Source organism: Phoca vitulina, unplaced genomic scaffold (assembly GCF_004348235.1).
Source record: "Phoca vitulina isolate PV1807 unplaced genomic scaffold, GSC_HSeal_1.0 scaffold18, whole genome shotgun sequence".
NCBI classification, from domain to species: Eukaryota; Metazoa; Chordata; class Mammalia; order Carnivora; family Phocidae; genus Phoca; species Phoca vitulina.
The window spans coordinates 15,867,341-15,881,352 of record NW_022589721.1 but is presented as its reverse complement, the minus strand read 5'-3'; the positions used below and the strand labels follow the sequence as shown (position 1 = coordinate 15,881,352).

Below are 14,012 nucleotides of genomic sequence, written 5' to 3'. Positions count from 1 at the left end.
GCTGTCTGACACCTAAGCCTGGCTCTTTGTCATATGACCCAGCGCCGGGCACAAACTGGAAACTTGAGCCCTCAGAACATGGGATGGGCCACAAGATAAGGAATGAGGTAGATGGGTCAGATGATGAAAGGAAGGAGAATGACTGGCCAAGATAAGTCAGATATGGTTCTGGGAGATTCTGAAAGTGGGGGAACTAGGGGTGCTTATAATAAGGCCACTGGATGAAGCCAGTGAGAAAGGACCTATGTCCTCAGTATGGCGGCAGCTTTCTAGAAGAGCACAGGAGCAGAAATTCGGGAAATGAGAGGAGCAGGCAGGATTTGTGGGTCGCAAGGCAAAGGGCAACGCAGACTGGAAAGGCCAGAGCTCAGGCAACTGGAAGCATTTCTAGGCCTGAAGTGATCCTTATGCTATAAGCCTGATCCCGCTGGACCCCTCTTAGAGGTGCCCGTGTATTCATACTGTGGGGAAGGGGGAAGGGCAGCATACCTCCCTCACCAACGCTGTGAGGAAGACTCTGCATCTTTCCTCATTTACAAGATGAGAAAAAGGTCCAGAGAAATGAAATAATTTGCCAAACATCACAGAGACATGAGGCATACAGCCAGGATTCTGTCTGACTCTAAAAACCTAAACTAATTTCTGGTGACAGAAATCATAAGAGTGGTTGCCTCTGGTGGGAGGTATTGACTAGAAGGAGGCATGAGGGAACTTTCTGGAGTGCTGGAAATGTTCTGTGTTCTGAAGGTAGTTACACAGGTGTGTACATTTGACAAAGTTTATCAAACTATACACTTGAAAGCTGTATATTTGGTTGTATGACCATTATGATTAAATTTAACACAATTTTATAAAGCTCTTGAGCTTCCTTCCCTAACTCACGCATTCTCATTAGGGGCGACTTAGCTCCCAAAGGGGAAAAACTGCCCTAAAGGGGAGTGTGAAAAAATCTTTCTCTTTTTATGTATAAAGCATACACACACGCACATATACACGACAGAGTATATAAACAGGAATACAATGTGTCTGTGTTGTCCAAATTTCATGGGAGGGATGATTAGGGGGAAAAATGTCTTAAAAGGGCTTCTTAAGGGAAAGATAATAACAAATAAGTTAAGAAACACTCTGCCCTAACTCATTGCTACCCCTGCTTCCAAAATTCTCTTCACACTGCAGTCTAGTCATGACTTCCATTCTTGTCCAAGGAACCATGGTCCTTTCTGCGTTTCTTCTATATGGAATAAACCCTTTGTGCGTGTGTGGATGTAACTACACACGTGAACACATATGTGTGCATAATGCACACACACACACGCACACATTCACTAAGTGTACAGACACACTCAGGCTCAGTTGACTTCTATCCATTCTTTAGATCTCAGCTCAAGCATTTTTCCTGGGGGAAGTGTTCCCTGTCATCCACCATCCTACAAAAATTAGAAACTCCAGTGTTTTTCTTCATAGCTCTCATCTGTTTATAATTATATATTTAAGAGTGGAATTACTTGATTAATGTTTCTCTCCTCTAGACTGAAAATCCTATGAAGGCCAAACATAGTGTCTGGTGTACAGCAGATGGTCAATACCCACTGAACAAAGAACTGTGCGGAGTTGCCCTGTCTTCTGGGAGGCTGTCAGGGCCTGACGTGAAGACCACTCCCCCCTAAGGAAGGGCACAGAACAGCTGAGGGGTCTGAGCTGAGGCCCTGAGAGGTGGCTTCTTGTGCAGGCAGGCACCCGCAGGCAAAGTGGTCATTTCTCCCCACACCCTCGTCACACCTAATGATGAGCAAAGGGACACTAACCCTACTGCTTTCTGTCAACTACGGGACAATATGGCCAGAGGCATAGCATGGTACATAAGACATCACTTTTTATTCCCACACATGATTTTCCTGAACTCAACTGGAAAAAACTACCTTTAATACAGTTAACAGAATGTGTTTTTTTCATCTGTGTTGACCATCCCCCCACAATTTGCTACTTGAATGCTCGAACTATCTTGGCTAAATTAATTAGGAACTTCAGATGGTTTGCCCAACCTGGCCTCTCTTGGTTCAGAAGGAAAAGTCCATGAGAGATACAGGTTTGTTGCTATGAGGAAGAAAGTCCAAAAAGCAGGATTTTTACTTTTTTCTTCCATATAAGAAATAGGGAGTTTTTGAAAGGTGTAAAAAAAGAACACAATGACCACTCATGCCTTACTCTGACTCAGATAGTTCTGTTTCTATATAAACATACAAAGAAACAAACAAAGAGAAAAGAGGCCCCATAAGTCCACATCCATCAATTCATCACAGCAGGAAACAAGAGAAGAAGCCAGGAGTCTTGAAATCCCTCCCGACTGTTGGCACGGGTTGCATGAAAACTTGAATACTGTTTCTCACAGGACTTAATTATTCCCACCAGAAAAAAAGAAACTTTCCAGAAAAGAGCAAGGATATCTTTTGTTCCTTATTTGTAAATACGGCTCAAATTTCTTCACAGTGTGAAGGCTGAATGGTTTGCCCTGACAAGTATTTGATTAAATTAACACAAGTAAATATTCTGCATCTTTCACTTGGGTGACCCTGTAAGATCTAGCACTGACCCAAGTGAGAGGTTGGTGCCAAGAATAAAAATTATTTATTTGATCTTCAAGCCAACACAGGTGAACATGTGACTGCCCTAACAATTCATTTGGAATGAAATACAAATTCTTCCCACAAGAGACATCAAAGGTCATGTATCCATGAGCAATTTGTGCAGGAGTTCAAGGTTTTATTAGGATATACCGTCTATTGGGCTCTGCCTCGTGGGTTTGTATTTTATGAAATAATGCAGTAGGAAGCATCTAGTAGGGCTTTGGGGCAGAGAGACCAGGTTTGAATTTAGTTCTGACATTTATAGACTGGGTGACTTTGGGAAAGAGATTAACTGGGCCTCAGTTTCCTCATTCACAAAGCTGGAAGAACACTTCCCTCCCACCTTCAAAAGTTGTAAGAACAATAAAACAGAGAATGCATATGACATGTGTGGGGACACAATGCAGGTGCTCAATGGGTGAATTCCTCAACCTTTCTATGGAAGCACAGATTTTTTCCAGCACTTACTAAATGCCAGGAATTGTGCTAAGTGCTGGGAATATAGTAGTTAAGACAGATTTACATTTATGGAGCTACTAGAGACAGATAGATAATAAACATACAAGTATCATTATCAGATTCTGATAAATACTATGTCTTGAAAACCTAAGACAGGGTAGTAATGAGAAAGAGTAACTGAAGGAAGATAAAGAATATCACAGGGTATTTAAGGAAGCTACTCTGAAAAACTGACCTTTAATCTGAGACTTGAATGACAACAGTAGAGCCAGTCATCCAGCCTTAGGCAGGAAAACTTGGTATTTGGGAGCGATAGACGCAAGGCCAACGGAGCCTTATATAAGCAAAACAGGGTAGGAAATAATGTTATTCTCAGCAGGGTCCAGATCACCGACACTGTAGTCCCCGGGAAGGCATCTGGACCTTATCCTCATTGTAATGGGGAGCCATCAGAGGATTTTAAGTGCCAGAGTCACTTGATTAGATTTATTTGAAGGCAGACATAGATACAAGCATGATGTATTTGTGAAATGTAAAAATTCTGCCCTGTCTACAGTGGAGGACAGATACTAGAGGATCATGTGTTATGATAGACAATGTAGTCCAGAAATGGGTTTCAACTTGATGTGATTAAAAAAAAAAAAAAAAAAAGGATGTCATTCAAGGTTGTGACGTGAAGCCATGTTTAAGTGGTCATTAGATGGCAGCCTGCAGTCTTGCTGAAGAAACTTTATTTCTTTTCAAAGTAGAAGAAAAGAGGGGAGAAAACGAATTATTCCTCCTGGAACAGTTTCTTCCTCTAGGATTTCAGTCTTCAGATGCTGGTATTAAATGGCCTTATGGGCTCCATAGCTCAGGGGTTAGAGCACTGGTCTTGTAAATGGCCTCATGTACAGAAAGGGCCTCGTATGGTGCAGCGTCAGGCATGCAGCACTCAGTAAATTAGAGTTCCTTCTCTTCTTTCCTCCTTCCCACTCTTTGCCTTGAAATGAACCATAGTTTACTGCTATGGAATTCCTAAATGATGTGTGAAGAGTTCCCAAAGAGAAAATGTAGCAAACAACCTCTTCTAGTTGAAAATGCACTGAATGCTGAATGGTTGACTAAGCTTTTGATGATTCCCGTATTTCATGGTCCATTCTAGAGTTGTAATGCCCAGTGAAAGGCCCTCTAAGTCAGAGGTTTGCAGGTTTCATTTTTTTAAGCAAAAGAACAATCAAAAGAAAAACAGCTCCAAATTCAAAGACGCTAGATCAAGTGAGAATTTTAATGACTCTACAGCTGTTGTTTTGTAGGCACAGGAGCGAGGAGGGGGGTCCTATGAGACAAAACAGCAAACTTCTTAGAAAAGATGCAACTAGGTGAGCCTGGGGGGCTCAGTCGTTAAGCGTCTGCCTTCAGCTCAGGTCCTGATCCCAGAGTCCAGGGATCGAGCCCTGCATCGGGCTCCCTGCTCAGCGGGAAGCCTGCTTCTCCCTCTCCCACTCCCCCTGCTTGTGTTCCCTCTCTTGCTGTCTCTCTGTCAAAAAATAAATTAAAAAAAAAAAATCTTAAAGAAAAGATGCAACTAATTGTTCTCTTTTTTTATGAGTGTCTTGATTCAGACAAAACTAAAAATAAGGTTATAGTTTGGGGCCTCTTGCAACATCCGTTTCCTTTTAGGTCTCTGGGAACAAATATTTTCCTACTGCATGGAGAGCAAGTCATCAGAAGGGAAGGGGAGAAACAGACTAAAGACAAACTTTACAAACAAGCTTGAGATCACATAAAACTCTAATAATTGATCAAAACATCTAAAACTCAATTCCACTTACAACGGAGGTCAGGTTGACCCCCCCACCCCCACCCCACGCTCTATACATTTATATGCTCCCGGCCCTGCCTCTCAGCAATCCCACCCTGCAGCCCAGTCCTGATCCAGCCCCACCTGCCTCAGTCAGCGGTACAGAGAGACAGGCATGAGAGCTGTGGGGCCATGGGGCTAGGTGGCCCAGGCACAAAGGTCTCAGATGTCTCTACTCCAATCTAGAATTCTCCCCACTTATCACTTATCCCTTATCACTCTCCCAAAGGACACATATTCTCTGAAGTTCTTCCAGACGTTCTAGAGAAGTAAATGTTAATACAAATATGAAGGTCTCCTCTCATGATGGATTAAGGGTGTCATTTAAACCAGGCAAGGAGCTCTCCTTTGGGTCTGGGAAGGTCTAGACGTGTTAACCGGGGAAAGTGGCCCTCAGTTTCTTCAGTCTGGGGTCTCTCCTGGTGGCCCACATCTTAAAACTTTCCGATCCCCATAGAAAGGTGAAATAAGAGAGAGAAATGGTACCTATGAGAAACTTAGCTACAAGATGATCTCCGTTTTAGCAAGTAAAGTAGTGAAATTCAGCAGCCACAGTCACAAAGGCTCAGGCATCAGAAAGCAGGAGAAAACCAGGACCTTGACTTGAGGGAAGAGCCTGGGGTTCCACAGAGACAGTGACCCTGAAGACAAAGTGAGGCACTTTACACCATCCTGAGTCCGCTCCTGCCAGTCACAGGTGCTAAAAGGAGGCTTCTGGCCAGAATTTTGGATCCTTTCTACCACCCAGACCAAGCAGGTCAATCATTGCCCAGGTCAGTGGATAAGCTCCCACGGGGTGGTGTCCCTGGTCCCACCTTCCCAGAGCTCGGCACAACCAGATACACTTCCCTGTAGTTTTCCGGGACAAGGGCAAAGGGCAACAGCAATGTGACAGGTCAGCGGAAACAAGCCTCTAGGACTGGATTATACAAATGGATTTTTATGTAAGTGGAGTTATTCCAGGGCAAGTAAATACGGTAAAATAGGAAACAATTCAGTGTTTTCTGTGAGAAAATAATGTGCTAAGTAATTTATTTATTTATTTATTTTAAAGATTTTTATTTATTTATTTATTTGGCAGAGAGAGACAGAGAGAGGGAACACAAGCAGGGGGAGTGGGAGAGGGAGAAGCAGGCTTCCCGCCAAACAGGGAGCTCAATGTGGGGCTCGATGTGGGGCTTGATCCCAGGACCCTGAGATCATGACCTGAGCCGAAGGCAGACGCTTAATGACAGAGCCACCCAGGCACCCCTTAAGTAATTTAAATGAATATACACAGTTAAATTATATGGAAGGGTATGGTATTCTCTGTCTTTTGCATTCAACCAGCAATACAACTCAAAAATATATCTCTATATATTCGTCCCAATACAGACTTTGACCAAAAGCAGCTTCTTTGAACAGTTTTTTGTTTTGCTTTTTTTTGTTTTTTTGTTTTTTTTTTAAGAGAGAGAGAGCCAGGGGCGAGGGGCAGAGGGAAAATGAGAGAAAGAATCGTAAGCAAGCTCTGTGCTCAGCGCAGAGCTCGATGTGGGGCTTGATCTCAGGACCTGAGCCGAAATCAAGAGTCGGACGTTTAACTGATTGAGCCACCCAGGTGCCCCTCTTTGAACAGTTTTAATGCTATATCTTAACAATCATAAGATTTCATTTGAGTGTTTCTATTAAATGATAAAAAGTTGTATTAGACAATTTAAACAAGTTTTTTGCCTGCTGGGCTTGACAGAATTTTTAATATGCTAATGCGCTTTGTGAATTTCTGACAGGGTGCTAAAGTGCACAGTAGTTTGAAATAGTTCTGATTACAGGGGCACCTGGTGGGGGGGCTCAGTCAGTTAAGTGTCCAACTCTTGATTTTAGCTCAGGTCATGATTTCAGGGTTGTGAGATGGAGCCTCCGTGCTGGGGGTGGAGCCTGCTTAAGATTCTCTCTCTCTCCCTCTGCCCCTGCTTCCCACAGCTCGTGGGCACACACGTACACAATCTTTCTCTTTAAATCAATCAATCAATCAAAGTTTTGATCACAGAACCTCAGGTCAGGATATTTTGCTGGACCAGAGAGCTGTATAATACAACTTTGGAAATGCTACGCTAATAAATTCTGTACCTTTCTAAAACATATGAAAACCATTGCACACCCCTTGAGAAACTGAGAATATAAACCATATGAAATAGTAGCTTATGAAATTGAAAAAATATATCAGGTTACCCACCTATCAGGGTATCTACATTAAGGAGTTAATTAACTGATCGATTGACAATGCCTAGAACAGTTATTCATGTTAATCGATAAAGATAGACTAAAATCAATTACGTGGCCAAGCACAACAAGGCCTTTAGCTGCAGTGCAAATCCATTGCTTTCCCCAAAGCAAACATGCTTTAAGTCAAAGCCCCATGTGAGTGAGTGCATGCTCTGCCAAAAATAATTTATACTAGGTGCTTTGCTGTGGAAATAAAATATAAAACTCTTCCCCCAGCCAAGAGTTCCATTAGAAAATGACAAATTCAGCCTTGGCCCAGATACAAATGCTCGCCCTTCATGCTCCTCGCCAACTTCCCTGCTCCGAGGTCCTTTGGTGCTGTGCCCGCTGCACAACGAGGAGGGAGGAAGGGCCCATCACCCAGACGGCCCTGGCCAACACGGCTTCTGCAACTTGCCCAGAGCACAGGACCTGGTGAGCCCCTGAAGGAGGTGTTCAAATCAGGGCGCAGAGTCAACCCCTAATCCTGCAGCACCGATCACTCAGGCTGCCTGTAATCTGTGCTCTGTGCACCCTGGAGCTGGTCTCTGCTGCCCAGCTTTCTTTTCCAGTGGGAACATCAGCGCCAGAGGGTAAGTGCTGGACAGCAGAGCTGTGAACATCCAAGTCATGCCTATTGCTTTCCTGGTTTACTGGTCCAGGAAAAGGACTGATGATGGGGGAGGATGAGAGTATCGAAGAAATAAGCAGAGGAATGATCTGTGGCTTTCAAGCCTTCTGCATCCTTCCATGGGCCCAGATAATCAAGACCTAAGCGTCCTTTGTGGAATGTTTTACAGATGACAGAAGAAAACTGGGCTAGGTAAAGGTGTTTTTGTTTTTTTTTTTTAAGATTTTATTTATTTGAGAGAGAGAGAGTGAGGGCGAGGGTGAGGGCGAGGGAGAGAGAATCTGAAGCAGACTCTGCACTGAGCACAGAGCCTGACATGGGGCTCGATCCCACAACCATGAGATCATGACCTGAGCCAAAACCAAGAGTTGGACGCTCAACTGGCTGAGCCACCCAGACACCCCAGGTAAAGGTGTTTTGAAGCAGAAAACCATGCTCTCACATCCTCTTACATGATATTTCTGTATAAATAAAAACAATGTGACAGATGGCGACTACCCTTACCCTGGTGAGCACTGAGTAATCTATAGAATTGTCAAATCAATATGCTATACACCTGGAACTAATATAACATTGTATGTTAATTATACTTCAATTTAAAAAGCTTAAAGAAACCAATGTATAGATATATATACATATATACATATGTATGTGTGTATATGTGTATACATAATATAAGGAGTCTGGAAGAATATAAATCAAAACGTGAACAGGACTACGCTTTATTGTATGTCAATCATAGCCCAATAAAGCTGCTTAAAGTTAATGTTAATAGTGGTTATCTCTGAGTTACAAAATATTACAGGCAATTATCATTATTTTTCCTGCTGGTCTGTATTTTCTACATTTTCTTGACTCTATATGCATTACTTTAGTACCAAAAAATATCTAAAAGTTATTTTCAAAAATATTCCATGATTCATTCAACTTGTTTGATGTTTGTGTCATTCTTTGCACATTATATAAAATGTTTCTACATACTTAATCCATAAAACAACAGAAGGAAATATGATTATTATTTGAAAGAGGACGAAACAGCCTCTGAGATAGTTACAGGACTCGTTCAAAGTCAAAGAGCTAGAAATTAGCAGAACCAAAATGGGAATCCAGATCTCCTCTTCCAAATCCCATGACTTCTGTTTTCTTTAGCTCACTGCTGCCTCACATGGTGTAAGCATGCTTCCTGGCTGCATAAATCCCCCCGGAATACACTTTGTATAGAACCGAAGCTGTAGAGTTATATAAGACTTGAGCAAAAAAGCAACTATTTTATGTTCAAACTCAGTATCGGTTAAAGGGGAGAGATGAGAAAAACTCAAGGGAGGGCTGGAGACCAATGAGGCCCTGTCAGAGTGACAGGAAACCTTTTTCTCCCTGTTCGCCGCATCACACACTCTTGGCTTCACTTCAACCCTCTTCAGAAAGGGGAAAGGAAACTTGACCAAAATGAGACCAAACCACTCAGGGGGGAGAAAGTACAGATGGCACAAACAATGAAAAGAGGCTAGAGGTATTCAGACATTGCCCAGTTGGAGGTACCTTCATTCCCGCCGCCGCAGCCGGGCCGCTGGGGTCCACGGCCTGGATGTGGCACGGCTTGCTTCCCCGTACCACAAAGCCCCAACCAACAGCATCACCGACGATCTGGAGAGGAAAAGCACAATTAGCAATCAGCAGACGGTCTCTGGCAATTTGCCTGTCCTTCCAAGAGAAAGAAAACCAGCCCCGGATTAAGTGTGTGCCCTGACATCTCTCTTCTCTGCTCCATCTGAACCTTGTTGGGAGAACAGAACACTTTGCTTCTATCACAAACACAGGCATATCGATGCAGAAAAGGGGGTCAAGCAATACCTGTTTGGCAGAAATAAGCTTGTTCTGTGAGGGCATACTCAATACGTAACTGGCAGATTGCCTCTTTCTTAGGCTGCTATGCAATGTAATATCAGACTCCAATGGAAAATTTAGAAGATTGTGAAAACATGGTTGAAATTTCTCTCCAGACCCAATTTCTGTTCCAAGTTTATTCTTTTTCCCCTGGATCCAAATGATACTTTCTTGGTGACCTTGCTACATCCTTGAAGTCCAAAGGAACAATTTAAATTACTAACAGTGGGAAATTTATGAGAGTTTTGGCTTTCTTGAAACACAATTTTCTCTACCAAGAAAAGTAAGTGAATAAGTACATAAAGTTCACAATTTACAAGTAGGTGCTGTTCCAAAAGTGGTTTGAAACCGGAGGGTGCCTTTTCCTATAGAATCATTAGAATGGGCAGTTACATTCCCTGGGCAGCTCCCAGACACGTCTTTAATACATACCCTAACTGAAATGCAGAAGACACACACTCACAATTACTAGCAATGCTGGCATTTACATTTAAAACCAAAAAGAAACCAAAAAACTTACAAACATAATCAACTGTTTCTCGAATGCTTGAGACTGAGGCAAGGCAGGAAAGAAAATGCAATTTTTGTGAACATTCTCAAACAGATGTTTAGGCCCTTCATTGGCTTTAGGCTTTGCTAGTATTACTAGTTTCTTATACCTAATTTCACTTCCAAAAGTATAGTTTACCTTTTCCCCGGATACAGACATATTTCCAGGGCTTTTTTCATATTGACTGGCTATGACTGGGCCCATCTTTATTTTAACTCCTCAGTGCCCAGAATGTGAAGCGGTCCTTGACAAATATTTGCAGCCTGAATGGGTGTGGAAAGATTTTTCTTTTTTTGTCCCTGAGGTAATAAAACAAAAGTTAGAAGATTTTTTTAAGGATTTTATTTATTTATTTGAGACAGAGCGCAAGCACGAGCATGAGCAGGGGGAGAGGTAGACGGAGAAAGGGAGAAGCAGACTCTCTGCTGAGCAGGGAGCCCGATGTGGGATTCCAGGCCCCTGGGATCATGAGCTGAGTGGAAGGCAGACTGACTCTTAACCAACTGAGCCACCTAGGCGCCCCCAAAAGTTAGAAGACTGAAGGAAGAGGAGAAGTGCTTTCGAGAGCACACTGATGTGGTTTTGTGCAGAGACAGAGAGAAAGAGGTGGGGGATGGAGAGTGGGTGAGGTGCTGTCAATCAGAGCACTTGGATTCTGTTTGAAGAAAGCCTGCGGGGCTGGTAGTTCTAGAAGGGAGGCTGGAGGACCTCCAAGAAGGGGCAGGTGGCTAGGAGGTGCTCATAGGTATGCAGTGCTCCAAAATCCAGTGCTTGTATAACTCAAGACATGCTCAGCATTGTCAAAAGCACCATTCCTCATGGTAGAACAGATTATCCCATAGTTTTCTTTTTTCCCCTAAAGACTCCTCTAATGTCTTAAATGATTTTGGGGATTAACTGTAACACAGAAAGAATTATTGGCATTATTTGCCCTGCCATTTGCCTTAAAGTCTGTAATTATATCAGACTAAGTATATAGTGGAAATCTTTTCTTAAGGGCACATCAAAAGGAGTTTAAAATGCTGTATTCATCATAAATCATGTCAAGTCCTAATGCATTTTAGTGTCCAAGGGTCAAGAAAATCTACTATTAGAATAATGCCAAAGACAAAAGGAAAATTAGCAGGTTTTTCAATTCTATCCCTAAGCTACACACTGGTACACTGACATGTTGACACGGCACAGAAAACGAGCCCGAAAAAACCCAAATGAGGAGCCTACCGTGAATGTCTTCCTTGCATACGGAGCCCCGGGAGTCAGGAGTTCCTCAGAAGTTACGGGTCTCTTCAACACTGTAAGACAGACACGAGGTCAAGGTGCAAACCCTTCTCATGTAGTGGATATATACTGAATGCCTCATATATGACTGTCTGCGAACAAGCGTGGTGAAGATCCCTGCCTCACGGTGTATAGTCTAGCCGAACAGAGACGGAAAACATGAGTAGCCATGAACAACCCTAAGCCAACTTGCAGAGCTATGGAAAGAAGAAGTGGCACAGGAGTGGGGTGACATTTTTCTATTAAGAAAAAGGTTTCTAGTGCTCACACTTCTTTTGAATCCTGATACGTATTCAACAGGACAAGGTTAAGAGAGAGACTTGACGCTAGAGGTCCGATAGCCACGTTTCAAGAGCTAACCCCTCACAACATACCGCACACATCCCCCTCACAGAAGCTTTACTTATTTCCTGATCAATACCCCAGACTGCAGGGACACACTCACTGCCTTTTGCCCCGAGGAATGATGCTAGAGAAATGTTATGCATACTTAGCGTGTGCTAGGTGCTGTGCTAGGTCCTCCAAATACATTATCTCATTTAGTCATCACAAAAGCTATTTAGCTAGGTTCCTCATGGTCCCTATTTTATTAGTGAGAAACCAGAGGTTTAGAAAGTTAAATAGCTTTGTCCAAGGTCTCAGCCCTCATGGGTAGCAGAATTGGGATTCAAACTCAGCCATTGGATGCCCGTGCCCATCAGCCACTGCGACATGGCTCGTCCCATGCTCTGCCCTCTCTGTGAGCAGAAGAATGGGCTCAAAATCTCCAGAAGGCAGTGGTGAGTTGTCCTAAGACATCGGTTCTTATCAGCTCACTGCTGTGGCCCACCAAGATGGCGAAGCCAGCAGCCAATCCCTGACTTGCTGGCTGCCTAAAAACCTGCCAGTACTGTCGTCCCTCCTTATCTGTAGGGGATACATTCCAAGACCCCCGGTGGATGCCTGAAGCCACAGATTGTACTGAGCCCTAGAGATACTATGTTTTTTCCTCGGTGTACATATCTAGGATCACGTTTAATGTAGAAATGAGTCACAGTAAGAGATTAACACCAATCACTAATAATAGAACAATTATAACAATACACTGTAATAAAAGTTATATGAAGTGGTCTCTCTCTCTCTCTCTCAAAATATCTTATTGTCCTGGACTCACCCTTCCCGTGATGATATGAAATGATAAAATGCCTCCACGATGAGACAAGGTTGAGGTGAATCACACAGGCCCTATGACAGAGCCTTAGGCTACGCTGACCTCCTGGCGCTATGTGGGAAGGAGGATTATCTGCTATCTGGTTGTGGTTGATCTGGGTAACTGACACCACAGAAAGGGGAGAGGGAGACCACTGTAAGGACCTTCTCCATTCATCCTGTGCTCACTAAGAATTAGAGAGGGGACTGCTACAGCCACCCAGAGGAGCCAGCAGATGGGGAGCCAGGGAGCCTCCTAACCCAGTTAGACAGAGATCATGAACTCAGGTATCACAAAGAAACGTAAGGGGCCAAGGCCAAGCCCCTAACCTGGCAAAGTGCCAGGCTTCAATTCCCTTGGCTGACAGCATTCAGAGGTCAGGGGCCAGTCCTGGAACAAGGGTGCAACAGAAAAAGAAAAAGTGGTCCACCAGGAAACTTGGCCCTAACAGACCCCCTCTCCGTTAAAGGCAATGAAGTGTTTCTCCTTGAGATGACAGGCGGCTGGGATGATGACTTTTGCTTTCGGAAAGCTCACAAAAGAGAACATGAATTTATGTTCCCCCCCAAAAAAGGGAGTAGATCGAATATCAAGAAAAGAACCTCTCAGATGAACAGGAGGTAAGAGAAGAAGTCCATGGTTGAGGACTGAGCCCTTTTAATTCCCTATCAGACAATTCCCCCCTCCCCCATAACCACTTCTGGGTGTATGAATTTGGATATAGAAAGCACATTGTACTGTAATATTTGACAACAATACTGACCACTTCTTTTAATACACATTCTCTTTCTTTTTACTGAGGTATAATTGACATATAAAATTATATTAGTGTCAGATTACAGCACAATGATTCAATATATGTATATATTTTTGTGAAATGATCACCACAGTAAGTCCAGTTAACACCCTATTAACTCACAGTTACAACTTTTTTTCTTGTGATGAAAACTTTTAAGATTTATTTTCTTAGCAACTCTTAAATATACAATACAGTATTATTAACTATGGTGACCATGCTATATATTACACCCCCGGGACTTATTTATTTTATAACGGGAAATTTGTACTGTTTGACCATTTTCACCCGTTCCTCTGGCAACAACCAATCTGTTCCCCGTATATGTGCGTTTGTTTTTTTTTCCCTTTTCATTCCACATATAAGTGAGACCACATATTTGTCTTTCTGTTTGACTTACTCCACATAGCATAATGCCCTCAAAAATCCATCCACGTTGTTGCAAATGGAAGGATTTCCTTCTTTTTTTATGGCTGAATGATATTCCATTGTGTATATATATCCCTCATCTTCTTTA

At 42.9% G+C, this 14,012-nt stretch overlaps 1 protein-coding gene across 1 annotated transcript in view; it reads right to left on the bottom strand.

The window, feature by feature from the left end:
- DEPTOR (DEP domain containing MTOR interacting protein) overlaps window positions 1-14,012 on the bottom strand; it is a 122,759-nt gene that overhangs the window by 20,429 nt on the left and 88,318 nt on the right. Inside the window, exons 7-8 of the mRNA XM_032415698.1 lie at window positions 11,454-11,524; window positions 9,338-9,442 (exon numbers count right to left, since the gene is read on the bottom strand). Of these exons, the coding sequence (XP_032271589.1) occupies window positions 9,338-9,442; window positions 11,454-11,524 (176 nt within the window). The remainder of the gene's footprint in view (window positions 1-9,337; window positions 9,443-11,453; window positions 11,525-14,012) is intronic.